At 47.2% G+C, this 12,409-nt stretch overlaps 1 protein-coding gene across 2 annotated transcripts in view; it reads left to right on the forward strand.

The window, feature by feature from the left end:
• The window catches only part of OPA3 (outer mitochondrial membrane lipid metabolism regulator OPA3), a 59,998-nt gene that overhangs the window by 12,952 nt on the left and 34,637 nt on the right, over positions 1 to 12,409 (forward strand). Inside the window, exon 2 of one of the 2 annotated variants that reach the window (XM_053607113.1) lies at positions 5,930 to 8,954. The exons of the other annotated variant lie outside the window; for it this stretch is intronic. Within the exon in view, the coding sequence (XP_053463088.1) occupies positions 5,930 to 6,351 (422 nt within the window). The 3' untranslated portion in view covers positions 6,352 to 8,954. Of the gene's footprint in view, positions 1 to 5,929; positions 8,955 to 12,409 lie in introns of those variants that run through there. 2 annotated transcript variants of the gene reach the window in all.

Consider the following 12,409-nt stretch of genomic DNA (forward strand, 5'->3'; position numbering starts at 1 on the left):
CCACCTAACAGGATAGCTATTGCCTCCCTATTTTTTCCAGGAATGGTAGCAAACAATATGTGCTTTCTAGTCCTTACTTATTTCACTTGATAGTGTCACCCTAGAGAGAATTATCTAGCGGCTTATTAAAAAAAAAAAAATCTTCCTGCTGGTCGCCGTGGCTCACGCCTGTAATCCCAGCACTTGGAGGCTCAGGTGGGTGGATTGCCTGAGCTCACGAGTTGGAGATCAACCTAATCAAGAGCGAGACCCCGTGTCTAAAAAAATAGCCTGATGCTGTGGCAGGCACCTGTAGTCCCAGATTCCTGGGAGGCTGAGGCAAGAGAGTTGCTTGAACCCAAGAGTTTGAGGTTCCTGTGATCTAAGATGCCATGGCACTCTACCAAGGGTGACCAAGTGAGACTCTGTCTCAAAAAAAACTTCCTTATTCTTTATTTTAGCTGACAGAAATACCAGAATTTTTGAAATTGTGGATAATCTTGTAAGGCTTTCCTTGTTCTTTATTCTTGTAAACTATGCTGCAGGGTTGATGGGCTTAGCAAGGCCTTTTACACGTGTGTGAATCTGGCATAAATTCCCTGAAGCAGAATCGCTGACTCGATAGTGTGCCAGTGTGCCGTTGGCCCATCCAGTGTGTGCAAAGATCCATTTCCGCAAGTCTAGCCACCTGGGGCCATTTCTTTTTTTGTCTTTTTACTTTAATCTAATTTTAGACCCACAGCAAAGTTACAATAATAGTACAGAGAGTTCCCACATACCTTTCTCCCAGCTTCCCTAATGATGACTCTTATCTAGCCACAATACAAAGAGCAGACCTAGGAAATTAACATTGCTGCTAAACTGAAGACCTCACTCACCTTTCACCAGCTTCTCCACCAGTGTTCTATTCTTTCTTTCCAGGATCTTTTCCAATGTTTACGTTGCATTTAGTTGCCATGTCTCTTCACCCTCTTTTTTTTTTTTTTTTTTGTAGAGCCAGAGTCTCACTTATGGCCCTGGGTAGAGTGCCGTGGTATCACACTGCTCACAGCAACCTCCAACTCCTGGGCTTAAGTGATTATCTTGCCTCAGTCTCCCGAGTAGCTGGGACTACAGGCGCCCGCCACAACGCCCGGCTATTTTTTTGGTTGCAATTCAGCCGGGGCCGGGTTTGAACCCGCCACCCTCAGTATATGGGGCCAGCGCCTTACTGACTGAGCCACAGGCGCCGCCCTCTTCACTCTCTTTTAATCGACAACAACTTCTCCCTCTTTTGTTTTGTTCTTTTATTACCGTGCCCCTTTTGAAGAGTACTAGTCAGTTATTTTGTAAAATGTCCTTTAGTTTGACTTTGTCTGATGTTTGCTTATGCTTAGAAAGGGGTTGTTTTGTGTGTGTGTGTGTGTGTGTGTGTGTTTGAGCGCGTGTGTGTGAGTGTGCTTGAGCACGTGTGTGTGAGCATGTATGTGTGTGAGTGATCGAATGTGTGTGTGTGAGCAAACATGTATGTGTAGCGTGTGCGCGTTTTCTTCTCTTGAACTGACAAGCCATCTTGCGTGGTCTTGGGCCACTGCTTTTCCCCTTTGTGAGTCATTACATAGTGCTGCTTTTTGTGTGTGTGTGTGTTTATTTGCTAATTTTTATTCTAGTTTTTCATTAAATAAATTTGACTTTCTTTTCTGTAATTCAGGTTTTTCCTCGCCCTTTTTTGTACCATTTTAAAGTTAAAGCATCCTTTGACATGCATAATTGTTTATGGTAAAGTTCATACTGTGTTCCGTACATATTTTCTGTCCCACATTAATCAGTTCATTAGAATTATTTTAAATTCAGTTATTTGGTGAAGTTCCAGAAGAGAAAGGTGACATCAGAAAAATTATCAAAAGCTTATTTAAAGCAACTCTAAGATGGTCTCCCTCTTTCTCTTTTTCTCCCTTTCTGTTTTACAGTTGAGTCATATCTTCAAACAATCTTTGAAAAGTTAAGAAATAAATTGATTTTTAAATATTGAAAAAAAAAAAAAAAGAAAGAGGTTATACATTTTTGGCCATAGGAATGATGTGTCCTTCTCAGTGCACCTTGGTCATAATGCCAATATGTCCTGTTACTGGTGATGTTGGCCTTGATCACTTGGTTAAGGTGGTGTCTGTTGGGTTTGTCCACTTTAAAGTTATTGTTCTTCTGGCACGGCGCCTGTGGCTCAAGCGGCTAAGGCACCAGCACATACACCTGAGCTGGCGGGTTCGAATCCAGCCCTGGCCCGCCAAACAACAATGACAGCTGCCACCAAAAAATAGCTGGGCATTGTGGTGGGCGCCTGTAGTCCCAGCTACTTGGGAGGCGGAGGCAGGAGAATTGCTTGAGCCCAGGAGTTGCTGTGAGCTGTGATGCTACGGCACTCTACCCAGGGCAACAGCTTGAGGCTCTGTCTCAAAAAAAAAAAAAAAAAAGATATTGTTGTTCCTGGTAACTGTCACTGCCTCCTTAATGCAGGAACACCTAGCATGGTGTCTAGTGAGTGGCAAGGGGAGAGAGCACAGCTTCTGCTGACATTCCTGGGTGAGCATCCCAATGTACATTTGCAAGTGTCTCAGTGTAGGCAGAGCATGAGAATCTGGGCCAGCAGCTAAGTCTGGGTGTGCAAATGGGAGTGAACACAAGGCAAGGGAGCACATATCCAGGGCACAGGATTTAAATCTTAGGGAGTGTGTGTGTGGTATATAGGATGGATGAAAGCCACTGAGCCTAGGGACAGAGAAACCAGTGGAGGCAGTCTCTGCATGAAGAAGGCATTGACAGTTACAGGCCCAGCTCTGGGCCCACCACCAGGGCTGCTTGTCATCAGGAGTGAGGAGGTGGCTCAAGGTAGCTGTATTTGCCCAGGCAGCAGGTGGCAGAGCCCCAGGCAGACCCCATTTGGGCTTAAGGATAAGACTTCAATGTGGAAGAGATCTCCATAGCCTGGACCCCAGGAGCTCCACAACCCAGGGCAGGGCCTAAGCAACAATCAGCTGTAGCAATGACTGACTGTAGCACCTGACAGTGACTGCCAAGGCCCTGGGCACTCCTCTGAGGCTCCAGCAGAGTCCCCCAAATGGTCCTGCTGTCCCACCACTTTAAAGACATTGAAAAGTTGCATACTCTATAGTGCATTTTCAAGTTGACAACTAAACCTTCTCTTCATAAGGTTAAATAATTTGTAAAGGTTATAATTTCTGGTGCGTTAGGAATAGTGACATTTTCAAACTGCTGGGGCATCCTTCCTTGGACCACATTTGTTGCAATCCACATATTCTAGTAATTTGGTGCATACCAATGTCCAGTTTAAAAATAAAAATAAAAAGACCAGCTCTTCTTTTATAGTCGGAAGTTTCACATCATTCCTTTTTGGACTTTTGTATTTACAGTCCTCAGATATATATATGTGTGTGTATATATATATATATATTTGGTTACAGATATAGATCTATATATATCTTATATCTATATATATATCTATATCTGTAACCAAAGTATGTACAGAAATTTACATTTGGCTCAGCGCCTGTAGCACAGTGGTTATGGTGACAGCCACATGCACCAAGGCTGGCGGGTTTGAGCCCAGCCCAGGCCAGCTAAACAACAATGACAACTGCACAACTGGGCGTTGTGGCAGGCACCTGTAGTTCCAGCTACTTGGGAGGCTGAGGCAAGAGAATCGCTTAAGCCCAAGAGTTTGAGGTTGCTGTGAGCTGTGACCCCACGGCACTCTACCAAGGGTGACACAGTGAGACTCTGTCTCAAAAAAAAGGAAAGAAATTTACATTTAAGTTTCTAGTGACCATAAGGTTCTAAATGCTAAAATGTTTTCTCTGGATTGAGTTAATTTTGAAATACTTAATGTACAATTAATTTTAAACCCTCATATTAATATACATTTTCTTTTTTTTATACATTTTCATGAATAATTATTAAACATTAGGAGTAAAATGATACGTTGGAAATTAATTTCCAAAGGAGCTAGACAGGGCTACCCCTCTCTAATTTCATGTTCCCTCAGATGAATGTTAATTACTGTGGGAGAGAGTCAGGGTTCAGTGTCAATTCTACATTGGTTTTAAAGATTCAAATGATGAGGATTTTCGGGCGGTGCCTGTGGCTCACTGGGTTAAGGTGCCAGCCCCGTATACCGAGGGTGGTGGGTTCAAACCCAGCCCCGGCCAATCTGCAACAAAAAAAAGGTGGGTGTTGTGGCAGGCGCCTGTAGTCCCAGCTACTCAGGAGGCTGAGGCAAGAGAATTGCCTAAGCCCAAGGATTTGGAGGTTGCTGTGAGCTGTGACCACCACGGTACTCTACCAAGGGTTAATAAATAGGACTCTGTATCAAAAAAAAAAAAAAAAAATACTTAAAAAAAAATGTTGAGGATTTTCCTTCGCAAAGAAGCAGCTAGGCAAGAAAGAAGTTTTTGTTCCAGCAGCACGACTCAACCCTTGAGCTCCTTCTAAGGTATGTGCCAAAATCTCACCATGAAGAGCTCTCAGTTCTTGCACCTTCAAGTTTAGTGAAAATCTAGGATTGGGGCCACCAGACTTGGATAAAGGGTGGGTTACCCTGCATTCACAGGCAATTAGCATTGACTCTAGCACATGAAGCTGCCCTTTATTTGAAGCCAGGAGATTCCTCCCCCTCCTCACAAGCCTGGACTCTGCATTTTGGGGAAAGAGGGTTGGTCTTTCAACTGGAAAGCAGGTACGGTGACAGGGGAGGATAGCCTGGCTGGCAGGCAGTGACCACAGGGGGAAAGAGGGAGCTAATAAGCATCTGCTAGTTGAACTTTTACATCTCCCATGAACTTTGGGCCATCATTGCACCCTGGGAGCTCCTAATGACCCTCTAGGGGCATGCCCCGGTCTGATGAACTCCCCTCCAGGACAGTGTTTTTCATCCCCAACTGCCTGCCAAAATCTTCCAGTGCCTTTAAAAGATGCCTTCAGGCCGCGGTGCCTGTGCTCAGTGGGTAGGGTGCTGGCCCCATATACCAAGGATGACAGGTTCAAGCCCGGCCAAGCAGCAACAAAAAAATAGCCCGGTGTTGTGGCGGGCGCCTGTAGTCCCAGCTACTTGGGAGGCTGAGGCAAGAGAATCACCTAAGCCCAGGACTTGGAGGTTGCTGTGAGCTGTGATGCTATGGCACTCTACTGAGGGCGACAAAATGAGACTCTGTCTCTACACCCCCACCCCCCAAAAAAATGCCTTCAGGTCACCCAGGCCAGTGACTTTGCATTCCCTGGGTGAGTGCAGGCACATATTTTATTTTAATTAATTTATTATTATTTATTTGTTTATTTTTTGAGATAGAATCTTACTCTGTCACTCTTGGTAGAGTACTATAGCATCATAGCTCACAGCAACCTCAAACTCCTGGGCTTAAGTGATCATCTTGCCTTAGCATCCCAAGTAGCTGGGACTACAGGTGCTGGCCACATACCGGCTAGTTTTTCTGTTTTTTTTTTTTTTTGTAGAGACAGAGTCTCACTTTATGGCCCTCGGTAGAGTGCCGTGGCATCACACAGCTCACAGCAACCTCCAACTCCTGGGCTTAAGCGATTCTCTTGCCTCAGCCTCCCGAGTAGCTGGGACTACAGGCGCCCGCCACAACGCCCAGCTATTTTTTGGTTGCAGTTAAGCCGGGGCCGGGTTTGAACCCGCCACCCTCGGTATATGGGGCCAGTGCCTTACCGACTGAGCCACAGGCGCCGCCCTAGTTTTTCTGTTTTTAGTGGCGATGGGATCTCACTACCCGCCTAGGCTTCCCAGAGTGCTAGGATTACAGGCGTGAGCCACCGCGCCCTACCCGCAGATCTTATTAAAAGCGTCAACCCTCTTGCTCCGTGGGGACTTCCAAGCCCGGAGGGGTGGAGTTTGCAAAGGGCTCCCAGAGCACAGCCTGACCCCTGTCTTCCCCCGCAGTGTACCACTGGGTGGAGATGCGGACCAAGATGCGTATCATGGGCTTCCGAGGCACAGTCATCAAACCGCTGAACGAGGAGGCGGCTGCTGAGCTGGGTGCGGAGCTGCTGGGTGAGGCCACCATCTTCGTCGTAGGCGGCGGCTGCCTGGTGCTGGAGTACTGGCGCCACCAGGCGCAGCAGCGCCGCAAGGAGGAGGAACAGCGCGCTGCCTGGGACACGATGCGGGACGAGGTGGGCCACCTGGCCCTGGCACTCGAGGCACTGCAAGCACAGGTGCAGGCAGCACCGCAGCAGGGTGCCCTTGAAGAGCTACGCGCGCAGGTGCAGGAGGTGCGCGCCCAGCTCTGCACCCCAGACCAGCAGCTCACATCCCAGGTTGCATCTGCGACCCAGGCAATGTCTGCATCATTCAAGAAATAGGAAACTGCTGAAGCCTGAACTTGGACGTTGTGGTGTGTGCCGGTGGCCTTCCCCCAGTATCACCCTTCCTGCACTGGCCCAGCAGAAACCACCAGGATCATTCGGTTACCCTCCACTAGTAGATCAGTGGTACCTGCCACTGGGAGGGCTGATGAAGTGTTACAACATGGCTCACTCCACCAGCCCCCACCCTCACCCCCACCTCAAACCAGGAAGACCTGCACGGTCAGAGCCAGCAAGACATCAGAGGTACTCTAAAAGAAGAAAAAATGGAACCTGGACTTGAGCCAAATCTATTTGTATTCTAGCAACTCCTCCCTACCCCCACTCCCTTGCCTTTTTTGTTACCTTTACTTGATTTGTGTTACCTTTTTCTGGAATACTCATCCCTTGCACTGGAACACCCCCTTCCTTTCATCAGTTGATGCAGAGCATTATGGGGAAATTCAGTATCTTTCAAAGACCTTTTCTCCCTCTCATCTTGTAAGGTCAACTCTAGCTGGGCATCACTTCTCTCTTTAGAGGGGAAAATGAAAGATCCTGGCCTGCAGTTGATCCACTGAATCATATCTTCCCCTTCAACGTTTTGTGGTACCTTCCTCTAAGATCCCAAATGGAATATTACAGCAGAAGCCCCTTGTCCTTTAGTCTGTGGCACAACTCACTGGCATGACTGTGCAAAGGCCCCCAGACCCTCTTCCAAAGTAGATTTGATCCTAACTAGGGCTACGCTTACCTGTCTTTCAGCTTCAGCCCCTGTTTGCTTGTCCTCAAAGTCCCTGGGCCTTGCACTGTGTGGTATGTCCTTTCCTACCTGCTGGCCCATGGACTAGATTGTCACATCCATTATCTTACATCCTCTGTCTTCCATTCTAGTTACTTGAGCTGTGTGCTCTTACTTTCTTCCCCTTGGGGCTCATGGTCTGTTCCAAGAGCCTCCTTCATGTACCCTTCATGTAGTGATGGGTACATGCCTCCACAGCCCCAAGTCCCACATCCATCCCACTGGACTGGGCCACCAGTTGGTCCTAACTCATTCCTGGGGCCACCATAACAAATTATCATAAACTTGATGCTTAAAAACAACAGAATGTATTCTCACAGTTCTGGAGCCCTGAAATCTGCAAAGTGTGATCAGGGCTATGCTCCTGTCAGCTTCTGGTGACTCTAGGCCTTCCTTGGCTCTGCCTCCATCTTCAAATGGGCTTCTTCATCTCTTTTGTTTTTTATAGGGACACCTCTCATTGAATTTAGGGCCCATCCTAAATCCAGGATGATCTCACTTCAAGATCCTTAATTGTATCCTCAAAAACACTTTTTCCAAATAAGCTCACCTTCACAGGTTCTGATATCAGTAGACATACCTTTGGAGGACATATCTCCCCAACCCCAAGGGTATGCTGGGCCTCCTGCCAACCCTGTGGGTCATTCAGCATCCACCACTGGCTGGAGAGGAACAGGATTCATCACAGAAATGGGGAGGGGTATGGGCCCCGCCAGTCTGCGTCCTGTGCTTTAAACTAAAGCTGTTTCCTAATTAAAGGAGCCCCAAGGAGAGGGTAGTACCTTGAAGATGTACCTGAGGACATAATGTGGATCTCCAAAATGGGTACAAAGCTTATAAAATGAGGACAGAAGCTGGGATTTGGTGAGGAGGGGGCCAAGAGTCATCCTATGAGCTGGGAAAACTGATGCAAAGGGACTTGCCTGAGTTGCCACAGCCGGGGAGGGGTCTTTGTATTCATTAAACAGGCATATTCATGGAGCCACAGGTGAAGATGGGAGGAGCAGGGGTTTCTCCTCTCACCTTATTTCACAGGGGAAAAAATTGCCTGAACACAGAGCCTACCCCAAAAGAAGACCAAGAATGTGTTCTGAAACAGCATCTCAATTCCTTCTAGAAGAGAGAAGCTGGAGTAGAGGGAGCTGAGAAAGTAGGTCCTAATAAGGGAAAGAAGACAATGGGCAGATACCACTGTATGAAGGAGTGATGAGGGACTGATTGATGGGCCATCACCAGCAGAAATGAGTTTGGAACCTGGTCTCCATGGTTACCCCTTGGGAGGTCCACTGTGGCAGGCCAAGTTCTGTGAGTGCCCCACCCAGCATATCGATAAATGACAAATGGCAGTCATCAGAACAGATAAAGATGATTGAGCTCTGATGTTAAGTGCCAGTGCTGTTCTAACTGCTTTGCATAATCTCCATCATGTTATTTTCTCCATGTATTGGTGAGGAAACTGAGGCACAGAGAGGGAAGGTCACCTGCTTTTGGTCACACAGGCAGAGGTGGGATGTAAAGATGGACCAGAGCCCCTGTCCTTGACCCTGGAAATGCCCTGACCCTGATGGAACACTGCTTACACATCCTGGAGACCTCAGACTAAGCTCTGACATATCCTTATAAGTGGCCAGTCCTTGTCATCAGCTTCACCCACTGTGGTGGGGGTAGGCAGGGGTAGGTCAGGTTGTGGGGAAATGGAAAGAACCCCTCTTAAAGTGCACGAGGCCAGCAGACAATTCATCACTTGGGTTTCCTATTGGCTCAAATTTTGTATACTTTGCGGTTTGAGGAGGGGGGTTAGAATAAATTTGTAAATGAACCTGGTTGTCTTCAAGTTGATGTATTCTTTTTCATATTTAAAAAAATTCCCATTCAGGGCGGCGCCTGTGGCTCAGTCGGTAAGGCACCGGCCCCATATACCGAGGGTGGCGGGTTCAAACCCGGCCCCTGCCAAACCAACAAAAAAATAGCTGGGCATTGTGGCGGGTGCCTGTAGTCCCAGCTACTCGGGAGGCTGAGGCAAGAGAATCGCCTAAGCCCAGAAGTTGGAGGTTGCTGTGAGCTGTGTGAGGCCACGGCACTCTACCGAGGGCCATAAAGTGAGACTCTGTCTCTAAAAAAAAAAAAAATCCCCATTCATGCTCAGCAGGTAGGGCAGAGCCACATACACCAGAGCTGGCTGGTTCGAATCCAGCCCAGGCCTGCCAAACAATGACAACTACAACCAAAAATAGCCAGGCATTGTGGCAGGCGCTTGTAGTCCCAGCTACTTAGGAGGCTGAGGCAAGACAATTGCTTAAGCCCAAGAGTTTGAGGTTGCTGTGAGCTGTGACATCACGGCACTCTACCCAGGGAGACATAGTAAGACTGTCTCCAAAAAAAAAAAAAAAAAAAAAAATCCATGGGCGGCAGCTGTGGCTCAAAGGAGTAGGGCGCTGGCACCATATGCTGGAGGTGGTGGGTTCAAACCCAGCCCTGGCCAAAAACTGCAAAAAAAAAAAAAAGAAAGAAAAATCCTCATTCACCTTAGAAAAAATATCCTTTGTTTATCCTTTCATTCAACAAACTCACTGAGTGGCCAACTGTGTTCCCTGCTCTGTGCTGTCCCATGTTGGGGTCATAACAGTGACAGAAAAAGCCCCAACCCTAACCTCACAGGTGTCACAGTCCACTGAAGGGACAGATGCACATATAGACGTTTCTTTCCTAGCGTTAACTGGAGTTATTTAGGAAGAAGGGACTGGACTCAATCCAGACTCCTCCCTCCTGCTGACTCAGGACTTAGGGTATAAAGAACAGGCTTCATACTAGGTCACAAAACCCTCAGTGTCCTGAGGGCTATGCCTCTCCTATCTCTTGGCAGGACCTGTTGTCTCTTGTGTTGGTTTCCCTGTCGGGAAGGGCTTGCATAGAGAGGGCCAAGATGTCTGAGAGTCACCATGGGAGAAAATATGTTGACATAGGCTGCAGCCTGATAGATGAGCCCACAAGGCAATCCCTGTGCTGGTCACTGTGACCCTGAGTGGCCTGGCTTGGGTTCCCCGATGACAGTGACTTGGGGCTAGAGTTGGCATGGACAGATGAGAAGTGTATCCAAAGGAGGATTGTGGGGGATGTCACCCACCTGCTCATTAGACACATTGGCTGAGCACTGACTGTGCACAGGACCCCATTCTAGTGCCAGAAATTAGCCAGGAACAAGCACTGGTCCCTGATGTCATGCAGCTGACATTCTAATGTGGGAGAGCATCAGTGAAGAAGTAAGAGCTAACCAGTGTCAAGTGATGAGGTGCTGAGAAGGGGCAGCAGAAAGGAGTCCATGATTCATGGGGACAGCTGGTCTGGATCAGGTGGGCAGGCTTGAGGGAGGCGTTGCAAGTATGTATGAGAGCCATGAGGCAGGTGTGAGCCACGTTAGGCGGTCTGTACTGCCTGTCTATGTAAATAAAGAATTATTGGGCTCAGCGCCTGTGGCTCAAGTGGCTAAGGCACCAGCCACATGCACCTGAGCTGACGGGTTTGAATCCAGCCCGGGCCCACCAAACAATAATGATGGCTGCAACCAAAAAATAGCCAGGCATTGTGGCAGGCACCTGTAGTCCCAGCTACTTGGGAGGCGGAGGCAGGAGAATCGCTTGAGCCCAGGAGTTGGAGGTTGCCTGTTGATGCCACAGCATTCTACCCAGGGCGACAGCTTGAGGCTCTGTCTCAAAAAAAAAAAAAAATTATTGGAACGCAACCATGCTCCTTTGTTTATATATTTCCGTGGCTGCTTTTCCACTGAAATTGTAGAGCTGAGTATTTGTAACAGAGATTGTAGGGCCTTCAAAGCTGAAAACAATTAGTCCCACATTAGGCGCACACAGGCCCACTCCCTGGCCTCAATGGGTACAACTCAAGGGTCATACCAGCTTTTGGAGCCCCCAGGAGATTGCCAAGGCCTCCATTGCTGCCTCATCTCACTTTAGCTTCTCCCCCTGCCAAGTCCCCCTTCCTTTATTCCCACAAAATCTGCCCTGGGGCACTTGGGAGGAACTCCTGCGTGCAGAGATGATTCTCTACTGGAATCTACATATAATTTAACATACACGTATTTATGTAGTAATTCATAATTCTATGTATGTAAGACCAAAGTGTATATATAATTCATATATCGTGTGACATAGTATATGATGGAATATACAGTATGTATTTTATGTAATATATAACATAACATTGTATGTTATATGTTTTGTGTATACTGTGTGTGTGTGTATATACATCTCATTGGCATGAAAGTTTCACTAAATACCCTTAATATGTACAGGATAGTCTCTGATATTTCCTATTTTATTGTAATTCATTCCATAAAGAAAACACTACAGGTGGAGTGCAGTGGCACTGTAGGAGGCTAAGGCAGGAGGATTGCTTAAGCTCAGGAGTTCGTGACTTGCCTGAGTGAGAGTGAGACCTCGACTCCTAAAAAAATAGAAAAAACCCAGCCGGACACCTCAGCAAGTGCCTTTAATCCCAGTGGCTTCTGGAGGCTGAGGCAGCAGGATGCCCACAGCCTGAGTCTGAGGTTGCAGCGAGCTATGACTCCATTGCACTCTGCTCAGGGCATAGGGTGGGACTCTGTCTCAACAACAACAACAAAAAGAAATACTGCAGATATATATGTATTCTATATACTTAACATACATTATAAAACCCATTATGTAGGGCGGCGCCTGTGGCTCAGTCGGTAGGGCGCCGGCCCCATATACCGAGGGTGGCCAGGTTCAAACCCGGCCCCGGCCAAACTGCAACAAAAAAATAGCTGGGCGTTGTGGCGGGCGCCTGTAGTCCCAGCTATTTGGGAGGCTGAGGCAAGAGAATCGCTTAAGCCCAGGAGTTGGAGGTTGCTGTGAGCTGTGTGAGGCCACAGCACTCTACCGAGGGCCATAAAGTGAGACTCTGTCTCTACAAAAAAAAAAAAAAAACCCATTATGTATATCATATAACACATGGATTATATATTATGTCATGATATTTTCATCATGCATTATATATCACATGTCTTGTTAGAAGTTTTCCTGAGCAATAATTGCCCTTACCATATGCAATGCGCCATGTTACTTTCTATTCTCTGTATTTATTTATTTATTTTTAGAATGGTATTAATTCTCTTTTATTTTGTTTCATAAAGAAAAGCAGGGTGTGATGGCTCATGCCTGTAATCCTAGCACTCTGGGAGGCCGAGGCTAGTGGATTGACTGAGTTCACAGGTTCCAGACCACCCTGAGTGAGAGCAAG

The sequence above is a fragment of the Nycticebus coucang genome, chromosome 10 (genome assembly GCF_027406575.1).
Source record: "Nycticebus coucang isolate mNycCou1 chromosome 10, mNycCou1.pri, whole genome shotgun sequence".
NCBI lineage: Eukaryota > Metazoa > Chordata > Mammalia > Primates > Lorisidae > Nycticebus > Nycticebus coucang.